Genomic DNA, 19413 nt, shown 5'->3' on the forward strand with positions numbered 1-19413 from the left:
TTTTTCCTGTGTCCCATATCTGCCCTCGGTTTTAGTATGGACAGAGGTTTCTCAGCTGCTGGACATGGCTCTGGCAGTTTTTCCCCCTGTTGTGCAAGGCCCCTTTTTCCTTAAGTAACCCCTTTACTGCCTGTTCCTTGTGCTACATTATAGGTGTCAGCTGGGGGGGAAAAACAAACACTGCCTGGGCCATTGCCCATCCACCCGCTCTGCTGCAAGCAGAGCCTTGCGCACCTCTGCTGCATGTTGCAGCTCTGCTGAAGGGAAGGAAGGAGTTAAAAGGGGCCCTGAGTTAAAAGGAAGGTGGGAAGTCTTGGGGCTGTACTGCCTTTAGCAGCAGCTCTGATTACTGGAGGCCATCAGCATCTGGGCTGACAAGGGGCCCCTCAGTAGAGGAGCTGCAGGGGGCCCTGCCTTTCCTTCCCTGCCCACCCAGCCCAGGAGTGATGGCAGCTGCCTTGCCCCTATAGAAACAGGATGCTGGGGACTGCTGTGCACAGTGCTTTCAGTGCAGCTCTTGCCCACTGAGCCCTCAAGCCCAGCCCAATCCTGTCCACACACCCTGGAGCTCTCCTGCTGCAGATGCCACTCACACCCAGGCCAGTTTTGCTGCAAACATTTAATACAAACCAACCACCAAGCCCAGTGTGTGGCATCATCCCCGTACCACCCAAAGCTACAGGGAAGCTGAGCACCACAGGCCCACGCTGCCCTCCTCTTTCTCTTCCTTCTCGGTACTCTGGCGCCAACTCCATCCCTAGGGAGCTACAGCTACACTGGAGAGGGGAAGAACCGCCCCACTTTCCCAGGGGCTGCCCTCTGCCTGCGGGGGAACACAGATGAGTCAGGATGCGAGGCGGGCACCCCCCAACCCCCCCTCCAGCAGCACTCACGGTGCCTGGGTGGCTGTGCCCACACAGCTCCGCAGGGCACCAGGCAGGCAGCACGTCCTGGTAGGGCTCAGCTGCCCCACGTGTGGCTCTGGGGCGGCGATGGGACAGAACAGCGGCTCTGCAGGACACAGGGTGGGTCAGGGGCAAGGGGTCATGCCCCAGCTCTGCTGTGGCTACGAGTGTCCTACACACTCACCGTGTTTGTTGCTTGGATCTGGCGTTGGCACCGGGTTCTCTTCTGTCCCCACAAAGCCCTTCCAGAAGTCAGATGGCAGTGCCAGGAGTCGAGCCACCACCTGCAAAGAGGGAGGAATGGAGGCTGGAAGAGGGGTCGGCAGCACCTGTGGCAGCACCTGTGGCAGCCTGTGCTCCACTCACCTTGCACTGCCGCGGTGTGTCCTCCATGATGGTGAGTGGTGTGGGGTTGGCAGAGCTGTGCCCCACCAGCGTGGGGCCGAACACACGGGACAGATTGAGGACATCCATCTTGCAGTCAGGGCTGCGTGACACCCTGCAAGGGGGCAAGGTGGGCACAGGGCTTTGCTGTAGGGTGCCCACCTCTACGTGTGGGGTGGGACCTGGAGTCCTGCAGCCCTCACCTGAGCAGGTGCAGCATGAGGAAGGCCAGTGTGTCCCTGTTGGCGGCAGGCAGCTTGCTCACCACGTGCCGCAGGGCCGTGCCGCAGGCAGTCTCGTCGGGGATGTCTGTGGAGGCACTGGGTGTTACCGGAGAGGAGCGGCCCCCGCCCCATCCGAATCCCCACGGCCCCGCTCACCGGCAGCCCGCAGGAAGGCCGGGTGCAGACCGAAAGTGACCAGCGGCTCCTTGAGGCTCCGCAGGAAGTCCTTGAGCACGCCGCACACCACGTGGATGTCGGCCACGCCGCTCGGGGTCTCCCCGCCGTGAAGCAGTCGCCGCTTCCACTCCCGCACCAGCGGCTCAGCGCCCGGCACCCGGTACAGCCCAGCCTGCGGGGGCCGAACGGCTCAGCCTGCGGGGGGCACGGCCTCACCCCACGCCGCCACGTCCCCTACCTCGGCCAAGCCTCGCGTCTCCACCTCGGTCACGCACTGCACCACCAGCGCGGGGACCAGCGGGGCGGTCGGGGGGGCAAAGTCGGCCAGCACACCCTGGAGATTGGGCAACGAGAAGGGAGGGCAGCGCCGAGCCCGCTCAGCACCCAGCCGCGGTGCCCGGGGACGCGGCCACCCGCTCACCTCGCGGGGCCGGGGCTGTGGGCGAGGCCGGGCGGTGCACGGCCCGGGGCAGCGCTCCCGGCACTTGGGATGCAGCAGCAGCTGGCACTGGCGGCACCTGAGCGCAGCCCTCCCGAAGCACAGGCGGGAACTACAGGCACCGCAGGGCTCCGGGCGGATGACCTGGTGTGTGGAGGTGGGGTGAGGGCCCAGCACTGCTCTGGCCGTGCTGGCTCCCCTCACCATAGGGTCCAGTGAAATGAGAGGCGCTTGGCACGCACCATTTTGGAGGAGAAGTGGTGCCGGGGGGATGGGAGGTCGGGTGGAGGGGAGCGAGAGGGGCCCGGCGCCGGCTGCCCCACAGAGCTACCCTCAGCCTGGCTCTCCTGTGCCGACGCACAGCCGCCCCGATCGTCGCTGGTGCCCCACACTGTGGTCAGCTCTGCAGAGAGAAGGAGCAGTGCAGGGATCCCCAAAGCTAAGAGAATCCATCCATTCCTGGGAATCCATCAGCCCTCCAGTGGGGATGGAGGCACACAGCACATCCAGAGAACCTCAGTGCCACACAACCATTCCCCAGCTGATCTCCCCTGCAATGGAAGCACCCTAGTTCCAGTCTCCCTTCCCCCACACAAGCATCCTGTTTGCACCCAAGCCCCCCTCCCTCACCATGACCTGCATGTGTGGAGATGCGGTGTCCCTGGCGTGAGCAGCGGCGTGGCACCAGCACAGGAGGCGGGGGGCTGCGGGCAGACTCCAGGACCTCAGCAGGACGGGGTGCAGGGGGGATGCTCTCCTGTGAAGCGGGGACAGTGAGGAGGTGCCTGGCTGCAGCCACACAGGCTGTGCTCAGCGCGCTGCCCAGCCCAGGGGATCTCCACTCACAGTGCTGGAGGGTGCCACAGAAGAACGGTGCCGCTTCGCCACAACCACAGGGCCAACCTGAGGGGCCAGGGACAGGCGCTGGGGACAGAACAGAAGGATTGATGAAGAGGAGAGGGAACCTCTCCCTGACTGCCCACCAAACACCCAGATACAATGGTTTCGGCCCCCCAGAATGTGGCTGCATCCAGACCCCACAGCAGCCACACAGGAACCCAGACCAGGGCAGCAGGAGCCCAGGCCAGGGCTGCAATGCAGAGCAGCACGCGGGATGCCCACATGTGGGGATGAATTATTAAGAAGCCCAGCTGGGCCACAGCACAGGGTAATGGAGTTTCTATTGATTGCAGAGGTTTGCTGAGAGACGGTGCTCCCAGCCCAGCAGCAATACATTAACCCCCTGCCAGGTTCCTCACAACCCTCTGTGCAGGGATGGGAGATATCATGCCCCAGCATCCCTCCTGCATACCTGTCTCTCCTGGGCCTTCCGCTTCAGAGCCCGCACCACCATCACATCAATATCCTGAAAGACAGCAGAGGTGCTGGCGTTTGCCAGGCCAACAGCACCCCAGCACCTGAGTCCTGCCCATCACCATGGGCAGTTCCTGAAGTTCCCCCAGGTCACTCCTCACCACATCATCCTCAGTGCGGTCATAGCTGATATCTGAGTGGGACAGGAGGGACTGGCACGACTCATCCACCGCAGATGACCTGTAGAAAGAGCTTGGTGTCAGCACGGCTGGGGCACCCCCAACCCTGCCCAGTGCCCCCAGCCCCGCTCACCTCCTGCCTGCTGCCAGGGCCGTCCCCAGACGCCATCCAGCCAGGGTACTGAGAACAGAGCACTGCTCCTCATTGCCCCACGGCTCCTGCATCAGCAACTCAAGGACCAGCTGCAGCCTGCGCTCCTGTAACCCAAACGGTGACATGAGGCAAGCACTCCCAGCACCCCTGATGCGTGCCAGCTGCCAGCCCAGCATACCTGTTTCTCCAGCTCAGCCTCTGCACGGTGCCGCTTCTTCATCTCCACCTCCACCTGGTTACGGGCGTGCTTCAGCTTCACTTCCAGCGCCACCCGCTCAGCCTCAGCACGGGCCAGCTGCTCATGGGCACGCTGCCTGTCCTTCTCCAGCCAGCAGCACCGCTGGCGTGTCGCCTCAAAGCTGCGCACAACGCAGATGAAGTCTGCAGGTAACAGCAGACGGTGGCAGACCAAGCTGGAGGCCGCTCCCAGAGCCCCCACGAGCTCCATACAGAGATGCCCCACACACCGACCTTCCTCCAGGCGGCCGTCCAGCTCCAGCAGCTGCCGTGCCCGCTCCAGTTGGGCCAGCAGCCGACCGCAGCGCCGCCGTAGCATCGTGCCCCGATGGGCGGATAGACGGGACGCACCGCACACCCCCTACTCTCCTCCGCCACTGCAATCGTGCTCCGCCCCACGGCCCCGGGACAGCGCAGGCTCCGGGGGGCAAGGGGCCCTCTCTGCCGGCCTATGTGGGCCGGGGGCCGGGGTGGAGCCCGGCCCGGCTCCGCCTCCCGCAGCCCCGACGGCTCCCGGAGCGGGACCCGCGGCTCCCACGGTTTCGGGGCTCCCGGCGGGGCTGTGTCCTGCAGATGGAGCCACCTCCCTGCCGCAAAGCCCTGCTGCTGCCCGGGCCCGCTGAGATGCTGTTCCCCACAGGACCCCCGCCCTGTGCACCTTCCCTGACGAAGTTCCCAGTCCCTCTGTCCCTGAGCTCCCGCAGGGGCTCTGAGCGGATTGGTGGGGCCCTTGCTGAATGGCAGCCACCCCTCCTTGATGCCTGTCCCGACCTGCTGCAGATGCCGGGAATAGCAGTGGGGCTGGCAGCAGGGCTGGGCGTGCAGAGGGGCCCCGTGCAAACACACACACACATACACATTGGCTGGGTTTCACCTGCCCTCACACATCCTCGGCTGCCTCTTTGCACCCCTAGCACCCCAGTGCCTCCAGGCACTGAAAAGGAAGGGAGGGGGGGGACAGGGCAGGTAGCACCCCACATTGCAGGATGACTTAGGGGCACCAGCATAGGCTCATTTTGTAAAGTTCAAATGTGCAGGGCTTAGAGCAGAGCCCCAGGAGCAGGTGGTGTGGGACAGAGCTCCCCCATGGGCACAGAGCTGTGCCAGGGCAGCTCCAGCACGGCGCAGTGGGTGCTGAGCTGGCAGGTGGGGAGCAGAGAGTGCTTCTCCAAGGATCTCCTTCCTCCCAAGGTTGAATATGAGTCAGGGTTTGCAGCGACTTTAATTACTGCCAGATCAATAGGCTCAGCGTGGCCGAGCAAAATCCAATTGCAGCCCCAGGAGCCTCTCTGCTCAGCCCTAGCAGGGGACAGAGGGGTGTTCATTCCCTTGGGGATGCTTTGCCTCAGCCAACACATCCCCTGGGGCTGGGTGGCAGCCTGGGAAGCCTCCAGTCTGACACACTGGGGAGCTGGGACCTCCACTGCTAAGCCCCTTCCTCACCCACGTGCCACGGCCCAATGCATGGAACAGCAGGAACAGCCCCGAGGACACCCAAGCCCAATTACAAGGGACACAGCAGGGAGACCTTCTGATGCTTATGGCTGGGCAGGGTGCACCCGCCACCCACCCCTGCTGGCTCTGCGGCTTGGCCAGGCGCTGCATAAATAGCTGTTTGTGCCTCCGCTCGGCCCCTGCGTGGAAAATAATATCGGCTGATGGAACATAATGCCCTGCTTCACATGTTCAATTTTATCATTTTCCGAGGCAGGCAATCTTCGTTTAAAGCTGAATGGGCTGGGGAATGTTAATGAAGTGCCGGCGCTGCTCTGCACCGCGCTTTATCTCTTGGAGAATAATTTGGGTGAGCTCGGAAATAGAGTTCCCAGTCCCAATTCAAGCAGCGGCAGCACCGCGTGCCGATAAAAGTGTAATTCCTGGCCAGCGTGTGGCCCTGAATACATGACAGCTTAACCCTTGGGGCCCCACAGGGATGGCACAGCCTGCCTGCAGCCTCCAGCACAGCCACCAGCCCTGGCGCAAGGTGAGTTTGCAGGAGGTATCTGCTGATGCGGGTGTACCTGGGAAGTGCAACACTGCTGGGGTCTCTCTGAAGATAATGAGATCCTTTGGCTTGGCAGCCACCAACACAAGGGGTGAAAGGGCCCCCTTGCTGGGGCAGCAATGGGGTGCGGTGGATGGAGTCTTCCCCCATGGCTGAGTGGGGTGGGCAGGTTTCCAGCACCGTTAATCAGGGCTGTGAGAGCCAGGATTAATGTGCACTCCAAGCCTCTCCAGTCCCAGCTGTGATCCAGCCCTCTGCTCTCAGCCAGAGCCGCCTCCACGTGCTGAATTATCAGCCTGAGTAATTAAGTGGAGAGCTTTGTTTTAACGCAGACATCTGATGCCTTCACACTGAGGAGCACAACAACTGGTGCGGGTGTTTATGCTCCATGCAACACATCTGGCTCATGGGGAGAAAACCCATCACTGCCTCCATGGCACAAAGTTAGATGGACGGGGTGGCAATGAGCAGTGAGCTTCACTCCATGGCGTTGCCACTGCCCCTGACCCCTCCAGTGCGACACTGTGGTCCAGGGCCGCCTGCAAAACAGGAGCTCGCCCCACTGTGCCCTGCGCACAGCACAGCGTGTTGTGAGATGGGCGATAATTGCTGGCTTGGAGATAAAATGGAAATGGGACACAATAAAACATGGGTTTATCGGAGGTAGGTGGTGCCTGGCTCACCCGATACCTGCTGCTGATAAGGGAGCTGGTGTTCAGAAGGGGAGGAATGCAGATCTCAGCTGTCTGGGCCTGTGAGAAGCAGACACCGTGCCATGCAGGAAATTGTTGCTTTGCACAGATTAGGGGATTAGCACCAGTGGGAGGAGGGGGAAGAGCCTGGCGCTGGGAGAAACCAGGCTGCGAGGAGAGAGGAGATAGCAGGATGGGCAGATGCTGCTCCTGGCACTGCTGTGGAAGTGCCTCATTGAACAGCTTCCTCCACTCCCCCAAAACTGAGGGCTGCTCCAGCACAGGGAGAGAAACCTGCCCAGAGCATCCCAGGTGACAGCAGGGGCTGTGGCACATTCAGAAGTCGGTGCCATCACGCTCTCTATGCACCCGCATGGCGGGGCTGCCCCGTCCCCTCCTGCTCCTGTGAAGGAGGGTTGGCTGTCCCCGCCAACTGGAACTGATTCCATGAGATGCTACATCAAACGCTTTAATAAAAACCAGATATATCACACCTCTTGTCTCCTCTCCATCGATTCATTTAGCAATTTTACCCAAAAAAGGCAATCAAGTCAGACCGGGCAGATTTATTCTATGTGAGCTCTGAGAACATCTTTATTGCTCCCCATTCCCCTGCCCTCGAGGTCCTCAGAAGCATTTTTCTCTCAATATTTGTTCTACTCTTTTACTAGGGATGAAGCTCTGTTGATGGGCAGTAATTGCCTTGACTGCCCTGCCTTCCCATGATAAAGATTGGTACCTCCCCGGCTGCCACCTCCCCCTACCCTGCTCTCCCATCCTTCCTCGACAACATTATTGACTTGGAAAGTTCATTAACAACCCCCCTTAATGACTGCAGCCCAGCCCACGAGGCAAACCTCTCCTGTGGTTTCCCTTGGCAGCTGGCTGCAGGATGTGGTGCAAGATGCTTTCTGCATCTCTGGAGCTACCCAGATGCACAGCCTCTTCTAGAACCATTGTTGATATGTGCTGTCCCCATGCGGGCTCTCATTTTTGGGGACTGTTCTGCCTGCAGCATTGACCTCTCTGGCCAGGCTGGCTGGTCCATGCAGATGGGCAGACTTTGGGTTTTGGCACAAAGGATGCCGGAGTATCCTTCAGGCTGCCCGCCCCGGCACAGCTCCCAGGCTGCCGCGTGCCCGTGTCACTGCCATCCCTGCGCCCTCATGAGCTGGGCTGGATCTGAGCCAGGCGTGATGCCGGGATTAGGCACTGCCTCCTCCAAATGAGCTGTTAATTATCATAATCTGGTAATTGAGAAAAATCTAATTATGCAAAGCTAATGGATTTAGAGCTATGCAGGGGAGCACGGGCCATGGGAGCGCAGCCGGGCAGGGCCGGCACCACGGAGCCGTGGCTGAGCCACCACCAAACCCACCACTCACAGGGCTGTTCTGCTGCTGGGTGCCAGGCCAGGGCTGAGCTGCTGCAGGAGAGAGCCCAGCCTTGTGCCTGGGCATCCTGACCCCCATGGCCTCTGCCAGACTGTGGCTGAGCCTGAAGGTGCAGAAGATATGACAAGGGTGTCACTGGGTGATGCAGCCTGATGTCTTGGAGCTCTGCTCTGGTGAGGCTGGGGCAGAGCTGGGGCTCCTGAGGGCCACCTCCGTAGGGGACAGTGCACTCCCATGCATCTCTGCCCATGCCAGAGCTGATGCAGACCTGCCCAGGCACCTCTGTGCCTCCCTGCAGAGCCTGTGCTAAGTACCCGGAGATGGAGGAAGGAAGCAGGGCTAATTGCTGGGCTCTCAGGGGACGGATGAGAGTGCCCATGGTTTCCAGGGCTGCTTTAGTCTCTGGCTCCATCATTAAGTACGTCTGTGGTCTCAGCACTTAGAGAGCTTCCTGCTCTCCCCACTTTGTCAGGGCGCAGCATTACGCTGCCCAGCGCTCCAACTCCTTCATTGCACTCACAGCTCAGCATGTGGCTGGAGGAGACTCAGGGACCTCCTCTGCGCCCCTGGGCACATCCCTGGCCCTCAGCATCCCTTCACCCGGAGGGCTGCCCTGCTGGGCTCCCAGTACATCGTGTCCAGCTGAAGGATGATGCTGTGGTCCCACAGCAGCGCCCGTGGAGCCTGGAGGAGTTTTCCCGGCGCTCCACACTGCATGGCATCCAGCATATCTTCCAGCACCGCCGCTACACCACCCGCAACCTGCTGTGGCTTCTGGCCTTCCTCGGCTCACTCGCCCTCCTCATTCACGTCTACACCAAGTGTGTGGGCTTGTACTTCCAGTACCCACACAGCACCCAGTTGGAGGAGGAGATGGAACGCAACAAGACCTTCCCTGCTGTCACACTCTGCAACCTCAACCCTGCACGCTTCTCGCAGCTCTCCAGCCACGACCTGTACTGGGCAGGGGAGATGTTGGGGTTGCTGGATGGGGCGGGCCGGCCCCTGATGCAGGAGGGCATGGAGCAGGATGTGCTGGCGGCTCTGCGGGGCAAGCTGGACCTGAGCGAGGAGGAGAAGAGCCGCCCCTTCAACTTAGTGGAGTTCGTGGAGCGCGTGAGCCACCGGCTGGAGCTGGGCGAGATGCTGGTGCGCTGCACATTTGGAGGCAGGGACTGCTCCAGCAGTGATTTCCAGACCGTGAGTGCCATCTTGGGGGGCAGACTGGCACAGGCATGGGGCACCTCTGGGAGATGAAAGACCCTTGGTGAGCCAGAGCCAGGGTGGGGAGAGGGGATGGACTGGGGAGCACGGCTTGGGGTCACCCTGTGTGGATCCAAGCCCAGCAGGGATGGGATGAGACTTGCAGCTGTCCTTTGGCCACAGTGGCCACCACAGCCACTACGGCACACTCTCTGCTGTTGGCACAGCAGATGCATCACTGTGTGGCGGGTGGGTCTCTAATTTGCCGTGACGGCTCCGCTCGTCGCACTAATGAGAACAAAGTGGTGCTGCTGTGCAGGGCCAACCACCAGGTGCCAGGCAGCTGGTGAGCACCAGGAAGACTCTGCATGGCCCTGTGCACTTGTGCTGCAGTGGCCCCATCCATTCACACCGCTCCATCTCCAGTGCCCCAGTGGGTGCTGCAGAGCCTGAGGTGAGGCGGAGTGCAGGCAGGGCAGTGGTGATACCATCTCCTCCCCTTCTCCTCCTTGCTCCTGAGTCAACAGAGTAAGGATTACGGGGCTGTAAACAAAAGGATCAATGGTGCTGATGGGAACATTTCCCATTAATAGCTCTAGCCTGTAAAACACAGCAGTGAGGTAGCAGGGGGAGGCTCTGCTTTCAGAGCCATTAACCCTTCCCACTTGTGGTCATGACCTGGCATTTTGGTGGTGAGGCCAGGTTGCTTGGTGGTGCAACACTGAGTGTGGCACTGAGCTTCCAGCATGGGTGGGGGATGCTTTGCCATGGGGGATGCCAGCACAGGGCATCATCTCGCCATGCACGCTACTGCATGCCACACACTGTCCTTCTGCAGGCCATGTCCTATGTCACCTGGTCACCTGACCTTCACTCCAACCTTCCTGCCTCAGCCAGTGGAAGATATTTTAATGTTCTATTAATAGTTTTACTCCCTTAAATTATTGATTCAAATTTACAGCCGGTGCTGCTTGCTTAATAACAGGATCCCTCAGCAATCAATTGTAGGTCCTGCATGGGAGGTGGGGGGAAGGATGCAGGTGATGGTGAGTGCTGGCCGGGCTGGGAGCATGGCACAGGGCTGGGCGTGGGCATCCCTGCACCAAGTCCCACCTCTGCTGGTGCCTCTCCTGCAACCAGAGGTGCCATCAGGCAGCGGGCAGCCCGGGCATGATGCAGGGTGCTGGCAGGAACGAACCACTATCTCTGCCACCCAGGCGCTGCCTGGCTCTGCGCACCCGGTGCCTGCGGCAGCAGCTGTGCCGGAGCTCATGATGGTGAATTATTTAAAGCGTCCCCGGGTGCCATGATAAAGCCAGACGCAGGGATGGATGGGGAACTGGGGCTGATCCCTCTGTCCCTGGTGCCAAGCCCTGCAGAGGAGACAGTGTGGGGCACCTGGAGATGAGGGGATGAGACCAGCACCACAGAGAAGCGTGTTGTCCTCCCATGGGCACTCATGGGTGTCCATCCCCGAGGGTGCTGCCAGGCAAGGAGCAGGCTGGCGGAGGCTGGACAAGGTGCTTGGAGCAGGGCTGATGTGGGCGGTGGGGAGGCAGAGAGGGGGTGCACGTGGGGGAGCCCCGGGCACTCTGGCACTGATTACGGATCCGCCTGGCAGGGGATGCGGAACCTGCCGAAATAGCAGATTTAATTATCTCCGTGGAGCAGCAGGAAACCAGCATGCAGGGAGGGGGTGAAGGGAAAGGGGGGGCAAGGGCTTTATCTAGCAAGGCTGTGACTCCAAAACCTCCACTCTGGGGGTCCTCACAGCAGAAACCAATGCTAAGAATCCCTCTCCCACCTCCCCTCCAGGAGGGGCTCAGACCCATGCTGCAGAGCAGTCCTTCCCCCTTCAGGGTCCTTGTGCAGTGCAGAGGGGACCCTTTCACCGTGCACCCCGCTGTGCCTCCCCCCTCCCCAGCCCCAGCTCCTGCTCAGTATGCTGCTCGCTCCCTCTGGGCACTGGGCAGGAACTCTTCATTTCACACATCATTTCCTGCCGCTGCTGCAGAGGCACCCGCAGTCCCCATCCCCTCCCCAGCCCACAGAGCTGCCCCCATCCCCAGCCCCATAGCACCGGCCTGTCCACTGGCCCAGGGACTCCTCCGTGCTATCCCTATGCCCTTGGCTGCCCAAGGCCATCACACTCCGTCCCCTGATTTCATCCCTTTTTTACCACCTGCCATCCCTGTGTGCTCAGCATTGCTCCCGGTGCTGCACCAAGGAACTGTGTCCCATCCCCTCTGATCTGTCTCCTTATCATTGCCCACCGTTCCCATCCCCTTGGCACCACAGGCCACTCCATGCCCACAGCCCTGCCCCTGTGCCTCACTCCTTGCCAAGCGATGTCCTCACCCCCAGCCCCACCAACCTGCCCCTGCCCAGAGCCCAGGGTGGCCCCAGCCCCCAGGACAGGAAGAGTTAATGGCAGAGCTGAGGCAGGAGGGGGTGCGAGGTGAGGGAGCAGCGGGAGCAACCAGGAGTGATCAATACCGTGTGCTTGAGCCGCGCACAAATCGCAGCTTGGAGCCATAAATCTCCCTCCCGTCACACACAATGAGGATGAGAGGGGAGCTTATCTCCTGACTGCCGCTCTGCCAGCGCTCCTCCTACGCGTGCCTGCTGTGCTGCCAGTGGGGCCGTGCCAAGCTGCTCCCTGCGATGGGCACCCCTTGGTGAGCACCCCACAATGGGCACCCCACGTTGGACACCCTGCAATGAGCACTTCATTATGGATACCCCACGATGAGCACTTTATGATGAACACCCCATGATGGGCACTCTGCAATGGACACTCCATTGAGGGTACCCCATGATGAGCATCCCATGATGGTGTCCATCTGCAGGGCAAGGTGGAAAGCTCCTGGAATATGGGTGCTGCCAGGGTGTAGGGAGCAGGTTTTGGAGAGTAGGACTCAGCACATGTGGCTGGGCTGGGTAAGTGGGTGTCTCCAAGCAAGATGCCTGACTCTCTGCTGCTCTGTTGGCTGCCTGGGATGAAGGCTGAAGGCAGACTCGGACAGCCTAGTGCTGGCTGCTGGCCTGGGTGGGTGTCAGCTCTCCGGTGCTGGGGAGCACTGGTGCGTGGAGTAGCAGCAGGCACGCATGCTGGATCAGCGACCCTGTGCCATGTCCCTGGCCAGCCTCCAGCTCCCCCTGGTAAAGCATGCCTGGTTGCTCTGCTGAGTTGAGGTGAGGCCAGTGCTGTGCTGGGAGCACCCAAGCCCTGCTTGCAAGCTGTTGCCCAGAGCACCCTGGGATGCTGTGGGACAGCACTAAAGCAGTCTAGCACTGACCATATGCAGGAGCAGGGTGCTGTTCCTCCCTCAAATCTCCCAAACAAGCAGCAGGAGCACGGAGCTGTGCAGTCAGCAGCTGGGCAGGTCGATGGATCAATCCCGCATCAATACGGGGCGGGAGCAGGGAGGAGCGCTGCTTTGATCAGGCTGGCATCGATGGGCAGACAGCAGAGGCGGTGCATGGGCAGCGCTGGGACTCCCTGGGATGCAGGGGAACCCCACTGCTGTGCTGCTGGGAGGCAGGGGATGCCCAGGGACAGAGACTAAGCTCCAGGCTGGGTGTCCAGGAGGGTCAGCGACACAGGGCACAACCCTGGGCAGAGGGCTCTGCTCCAGGCAGGGGAGTGGGAGAGGTGCTGGGAGCCAGGCAGGTGTTAGCACAGCTGCTAAGCAGGGGTGACAGGTGGGATAAACGAGCCCGGGATCTCCAGGGGCCAGTAAATTAGAATCAATAGGAAGCAGGAATAATTTATTTGTTTGATACTGCGTGTTAATTAACTGGTCTGATGGGTGTGACAGGAATGGCACTGAGGGGTGCTACCTACCCCCCTCAAAGCTGGTGCCCCCTGTGGAGCTGGGATGGATGCTGGGAGCATCATCCACGCTATGGCCCTGGCTGTGGGCCCACGCTCTGCCTGGAGCTCATTGCTCACACACGTTCTGCCCACTTCTTCTACGTGTGCCCTTGACACAGCTGGCTGCAGATGTGTGCCACTGCCGTGGAGATGGAAGGTACACTGCCACCCCGTAACAATGCTGGGCTGCAGCAGGATCCTACACCCTGGCTTTGCCACCCCAGCTCAGCCCCCTGGCCCCAGGCAGCACCATCACCTCCCTCTGTTTTTTTTTAAAGAATAACATTTCTGCTAAATACTTTAATCAGATTAGTAGCAGTGTGTCTGCAGTGCTGTTAAATCAATGCTCCCCAACACATCTCGGCGGCTAGAAATCAATTACTGTTTAAGCCGTGCCTTGGTCCCTGGCCTGCGATCAATATGGGAGATGTATTACTCTCCCAGAGTCTTTCCCACTAAAAACCTTTCATTTGTATAACAGGAGCTGAGGCAAAGTGCTGCTGCCCTCCCCTCCGGATGCTCTGCGGGGACCACGCGGCCCCAACTTGGACTCCGTGCCTGCCCCATCCCCACTGCCCTGCATCCCAGTCCTGCATCCCCTACCAGAGCTCCACATGCCCAGATACCCCTGGCCACCACCATTGCCCAGGCCTCCATGATGGTATCTCTGCTCCCCATGTGCCCCTACACCACAGCTGTATCCCTCTACATTCCCCACTGTAGCCCCACTACATTCCCCCCCCCCCAACCTCCTCCATCCGTGTCCCATAATTTGGAGTCAGAGCTCCATTATTCACGATAAGGATCTTTAATTAGCTGTGAATATTAATGACTTACTCTGTAATTAATCACGCTTTGCTTGCTGGGGAGGGGGTAGCTCCCACCGATACCGCAGCTGAGCACAATGGGTGGGGGAACTGCTGGGCTGGGGGGGCTCTCCATAACGCAGGTGGAATGTGGGGCTGAATCCAGCGTGGAGCTGAGCCCCTGCCTGTGGGGTACCATATGCATTGGGGTCAGCAGCCACATGTCAGGGTAGGAGGAAGATGAGGGCAGCAGGAAGGAGAGCCCCGAGCCCCCCAGCCACTGGCACATGGCATCAAGCGCTCCCGCGAGGGCACAGTTTGCTTAAACAGAGACAGATTTAACTATTTCCATTACAGCTAAATGATGAGGCCCATAAACTTTATGGCTCCGTGCGCACAGGAGCGGCTCTAATGGCCTTCGCCATCTGGAGGAGACGGCTCCGTGGGGGCCGTGCTTCCCGCCCTCCGCCAGGCCCCGCACTCCCCGCCTGGCAGCCTGGCACCGGGCACGCAGCCCATCACCCCGTGCTTTGGCCAAGCAAGGGGCACGGCACAGCGCCTTGTGGCACCGGGTGTCATCTCGTGTCCTGAGCTGAGCCGTGTGGCCGCCGGCAGCACTCCCAGCCCAGCAAGGGCTGCTGGCAGGGTGCTGTGCGGAGGATTAGGTTTGGTGCAGATGCTTTGAAGTCTCATGAATATGAAGCAGCGGCTCAGGGCGGCTCTAATCTCTCCCTTGTCACGGTGACAGGTGTGACAAACACTGGGACACCAGGGCAGGGGGCAGATGGGGGACAACAGAGCACCTCGGGCTGTGGGCACGTGGCTGTTCCCACCCCAGCACCCGCAGTGCGTTGGAGCCCAGCACAGCTCCCATTGATCTGGCTGGGTGCCATCTGCTCAGTGGCACCATGTCCCTGCCTGCCGTACCCTGGGCTCCATGGAGATGTCATGTTTGGGGCTGCTCCTCCTGTGACAGCCTGAAGTCCCCAGAGCTCTCCTAGGAGACAGTAACTAGAGCGGACGCTTGCTCCTCATAGGACGTGACTGGGGCTTGCGGAAGAGTCTCAGCGATCAATTCAGAGGTTGTTTTGATGCTCTCCTGGATGAAGGTTGGTGGTGGCAGCTGCTCACTCAGCCCAGGGGGCTGCACATGGGCGAACAGTGGCTGGCGATGCATGGAGAGGACTGGAGGAACTGCCTGAGGTGTGAGCCCCAGGGCGAGCCATGGGCTCTGCAGCACGGCAAGGTGGGGCGAAGCTGCTGAGCCCAGGGAGCAAAGCGCAGGATGGCCTGCAGCACCCGTGGCCCTGCGGCTGGTGAGCAGGGGACAGTGAAGGGTGCGATGCTGCACACCCGTAGCTGGGATGGAGCGAGGCAGGCAGACAAATGCAGAACAGATGTTTAATTATCAGCCCAGTGTTCTCATATCCCTGGAAATCTCTGCTTCCAAATGTAGATATTTTACTACAGCATACGCTTCTGATGAAAGCTAGAGCAGTGGCACGGCACCCACCATCCGGTGCCCCCGCCTTCCCAATGTGCCATTTGTCTCCGGAGCTGGCACCACTCCAGGTGGGGGCACATGGCACACTGCAGCCCCAAAGGCACGCCGGGGTGCCAGTGCCTTTCCATCCACCCCTGGTGGCCTAGCACTGCGGTCACCACGTCCCTGAAGGCTGTGCACACAGTGGATTCCCTGCTCTGCCACTTTGCAGATTCAGGGCATGTTGCTGTCTTAAAACCTATCAGGTTTGCTGTCACCTCGCGGGGCCCATGAATCTCAGTGCTGGCTGGCGGAGCTGTTACTGAAATGACCCTGCGGGGAATGGCTGTGCATACCCCGACCAGGGAGCACCTCTATCTCACAGGCTGTCAGTCTATGGATTTCTCACCACCCTGAAACCATGGGGAGCAGCTCCAGCACTATGTAGGGAGGAGCCTCCAGAGAGCCGTGTGCCACCTCCGGGTGGCATTGCATGGACATGGGGAGGTGCAGAGCAAGGGCAGACTGAGCGTCTATCACACAATCTTCCCAAGGAGCCAGGATACAGAAGATGGGGTGCTTTTCTTGCTGCGATCACTCCAACCAGCACTTGGACACAGGGGCTGCTTCCACCCCGTGGAGAGCGATCGGTGCTGGAGCCACAGTTGTTGGTCAGTGGTGAATACCAGCAGCAGCTGACTGCCCAAACTCCTCATCAATCTCCCTCGCACGGCCCACGGATCACCTAAGTACATCTGATTTGTCAAATATTACAATTAATTTAGGATTGAGCGGTAGCCCCGTGTGCGTGCCGCGCTCTCCCGCCTCCCCCTGCTGCCACCTCTGCCCTTGCCCCATGCATCATCCCCGGGCCCCCGCTCTCGCCCGGGATAAATCACCGCACTGCCGCGCTGGGAGCCATGCCGATTGCTTGCTGTGCGTTATGGGATCACAGGGGAAATCACGGCACAGGGGCGGGGGAGACGCCGCGCTCCGGCAGAGATTTATTTATTTGATTTCACCGGGCTCAGGGACTTTTTTATTTTTTTTAATATTTTTTTTTTCATCTCTCAAACGCCCGCTGGGGAATTGCAGCCCATGGAATATTAATGCTGCGCAGGACGCCAGCTCGTTAAAATGTCACCTGGCTGTAATTCCTCCTGTGCTTATTATTCCCCAGGGAGCGCTGGCTCCCATCCCTCTCCACCTATGGGGCAGCCCCACACCCCCATACCGCAGTGCCAGCGCATCGTCACCCTGATGCTCCTCCATCACCATCTTTCATCACCATCTTCCATCACCGCTGCGGTGCGGTGGGACGCTTGGGCTCCAACACAGCCCTGCAGCACTGTGGGACACAAGGTTGGCCATTGGGCAGGGCTGGGGGTAGGGTGGCACCAGGAACAGCTGCCTTAAGGAAACTTTGGCTCAGTTCCTGCAAATTAATGTTTTTTTCCCAAACAGTTTCCCAGCACTAAGCGCGACGCGGGGAGCAATTATCTTTAGTGTCGATGTTATTACCATAAAAATTGCATTGAGGACTTTTCTCCTCCGATTAGAAAGTTAACGATCATCACTGCCTTCATTGTTCCCTGCACCGTGCTCGCTCTAATAAAGAGTCTGTGCACTTTACTTTTCACTTAGCATGAAAATTACCCAGCTGCTGCTGCGAGCGGCTGTGCAGCCCCCGCGCTCGGCTCCCGTCACGGGCCCTTGGCATCCACTGGCAGGGCGCAGCCGCAGGCGCACGGGGCATCCCAGGGCTTCCCCATGACCTGGCACTGGGCTAAGTGTGGGCTGAGTGACAATGATGCTTTTCCAGGGATGTGCCACCAACAGTCCCTGCTCCCCAGCATCCCTGGCTCCCCCTGGCTCTAAATTTGCCAGCATGGCCTCCTGAATGTGCCAGTGGCTCTCAGCTCTCCCCGTGCCCGGTGTGAGCCAGCAGCATGGCTCCCCACCACGCCGCTTCCCCCCCCAGGCACACACTGGGGTTCATGCCCTGCTCTTCACCTGGACACCCAGGCTGCAACTCTCACTGCTGGTACCATCGTGTGCAATTATCACATGGAGTGTTTGTATCATTTTGCTCGATACCAGCATAGCTCTTTAAATTCTCAAAGTGCTGTAAAAATCTTAGCTCATCTTCAGAGAGCGTTTTCTTTTTTTTTCCAAAGCTCTTCATTACTCCCTAATTGTTCAAACTTCTCTTCTTTTCCTTCTGATTAAAAGCAGATTTTAAAAGTGCAGCTCAGTTTCTCAGCTATTTTCAAGTCAAATGGATTCCATCCCCCTCTCCGTGTATTAATAACCTGTTCTCGTGCATCCCCCAGTGAGCCAGTAAAAGCCCTTCTGAGCAGAGACAAGGTGACAGCAGCACTCCGGAGGGAGCGATTGGAAGGGGGTTACAGCTTGGAGGGAGAGCGATCCATCCATCCAGCTATCTATCATCCACCCCGCTATCATCCATCTACCGGAGAAATAACATTTGCAATTCCGCTTTAGCTCTTTGTAATAATCATTAATATATTTTTTTTTACCTTCCCCAACTGGCAGCAGGAGGAGATGCGGCTGTTTGGGGCGCAGGCAGTGCCGCAGGGTGTGTGCAGAGGGGGAACGGGGCTGCATTGGCATTGTGCCTTTGTGCACGATGGCCCTGCTGAAGGGTGGCTGGGCAACATGGGAACAAGGGGACACGTGTTCTGTGGGGAAAGCAGCAGATCCATTTCAGGGAGGGGAATCCCAGACAACCCGGGTGCCTCCTCCGCCTCCTGGATGTGTATTCTCTATTTGGCATGCATGGCACAGCCCCTTGCTGCCCACACCTTCAACATAGGCCATCGGATGCCCCATGGTGGCAGAGCCAGGGCTTACCTATACTGGGCTCCCATGCCAGAAGACCCTTTGGGGATGCCCATGAGCTCATGGCCCGGGTATGGGGGGAGCTGCGAGGCACCATGGAGCCGGTGTCCCACCTCAGCAGATGGCAGCAGGGATGCACCACAGCCTGGCAGCGTGGGGACCTGCCTGGCGCCCTGACCTTGGAATAATCTTCAGTAGGATTAAGAGCTTAAACGTATCCATGTAATTGCCAGGCCCCTGCTGAGCTGGAGAGCGCGTGAGTGCCAGCGCAGCGGGAGGCAGCGCCCAGGCATGCTCCCCCTACTGCCACCACAGGCACTGGGCTTGCTGGGTCCTCGGTGCAAATTTCCAGCAGCCATCGGCACTCAGAAGATGCTTTGGGTGCTCAGCGTGCCCAGGGGTCTCAGGCACCCCAAGGTGAGCCTGGGCGCTGGGTTCAGGGCACCCATCTGCCAGCCATGAAGCCATGAAGTGCCAGGTCCCCAGGTGCTGGTGGCTGTATCCCATCGGAACTGTCCTGCTGGCTGTGCAGGGCTGGGCACTGAGTGGGGAGCTGCCATCCCAGCCCCCTCCCTGTCTGCCTAATGGTCCCTGACATTTAAATGAGATTTAGTGCTCAGCCCGATACTGAATATTCATGAGCCCATGCGGCCCTGACAGCCCGGCTGGGGCTGCTCTCATGATTAATAATTTGTTTTTCCCGTTACTGTAAACCTCACCTGCACTCACTGCTTGATCCAGCTCTGCCAGCACCATGGGGGCACCCATGTCCTCACAGCAGGACCAGCAGCTCAATCCCACCCTGAACACCCCCTGGCAGGGGTCCAGAACAGCAACCTCCAGCTTGGGAACCCCCGCCACCGTACATGGGGGGTGAATGTATGACTAGGCATGAGGAGAAGAAGGATGGGTGGGGAGATGTGAATCATGGATGCTTGCTGCTCACTGGGCACACAGTGGTTTGTTACCAAATGGTGCCTTTGTCCCACCCTGTCAAGCACCAGAAAACCAGTTTATTGCTCCAAATAGGTGCTGGAGGCTCCTGGAATGATTCCATGCATCCCAAAATACCAGTGCC

The 19413-nt window shown here is 59.6% G+C and overlaps 2 protein-coding genes across 5 annotated transcripts in view; one reads left to right on the top strand and one right to left on the bottom strand.

Moving 5' to 3' along the window:
* Positions 1–57: 57 nt before the first annotated feature.
* LOC116232946 (rac GTPase-activating protein 1-like) lies at positions 58–4450 on the bottom strand. 4 transcript variants are annotated; one of them, XM_031599589.2, is made up of 16 exons: positions 4248–4449; positions 3955–4157; positions 3756–3880; positions 3605–3683; positions 3442–3495; positions 2976–3053; positions 2766–2886; positions 2372–2532; positions 2112–2273; positions 1929–2024; positions 1670–1862; positions 1493–1598; positions 1272–1404; positions 1090–1189; positions 894–1011; positions 679–823 (listed from the first exon to the last, which is right to left on the bottom strand). In XM_031599589.2, exons 1-16 carry the CDS (start codon positions 4330–4332, stop codon positions 772–774), a joined length of 1866 nt encoding a protein of 621 aa, XP_031455449.2. In that variant the 5' UTR covers positions 4333–4449; the 3' UTR covers positions 679–771. The 4 variants fall into 4 exon arrangements, with proteins under 4 accessions (XP_031455447.2, XP_031455446.2, XP_031455449.2 ...); XM_031599588.2 differs by having other exon boundaries at positions 2760–2886; XM_031599587.2 differs by lacking the exon at positions 894–1011 and having other exon boundaries at positions 58–823; positions 4248–4450.
* Positions 4451–8632: 4182 nt separating this feature from the next.
* The window catches only part of ASIC4 (acid sensing ion channel subunit family member 4), a 39429-nt gene continuing 28648 nt past the window's right edge, over positions 8633–19413 (top strand). Inside the window, exon 1 of the mRNA XM_090143826.1 lies at positions 8633–9304. Coding sequence (XP_089999952.1) covers positions 8633–9304 — 672 coding nt within the window. The remainder of the gene's footprint in view (positions 9305–19413) is intronic.

This window comes from Phasianus colchicus, chromosome 7, assembly GCF_987193195.1.
Source record: "Phasianus colchicus chromosome 7, bPhaCol1.hap1.1, whole genome shotgun sequence".
In the NCBI taxonomy this organism is placed as follows: Eukaryota; Metazoa; Chordata; class Aves; order Galliformes; family Phasianidae; genus Phasianus; species Phasianus colchicus.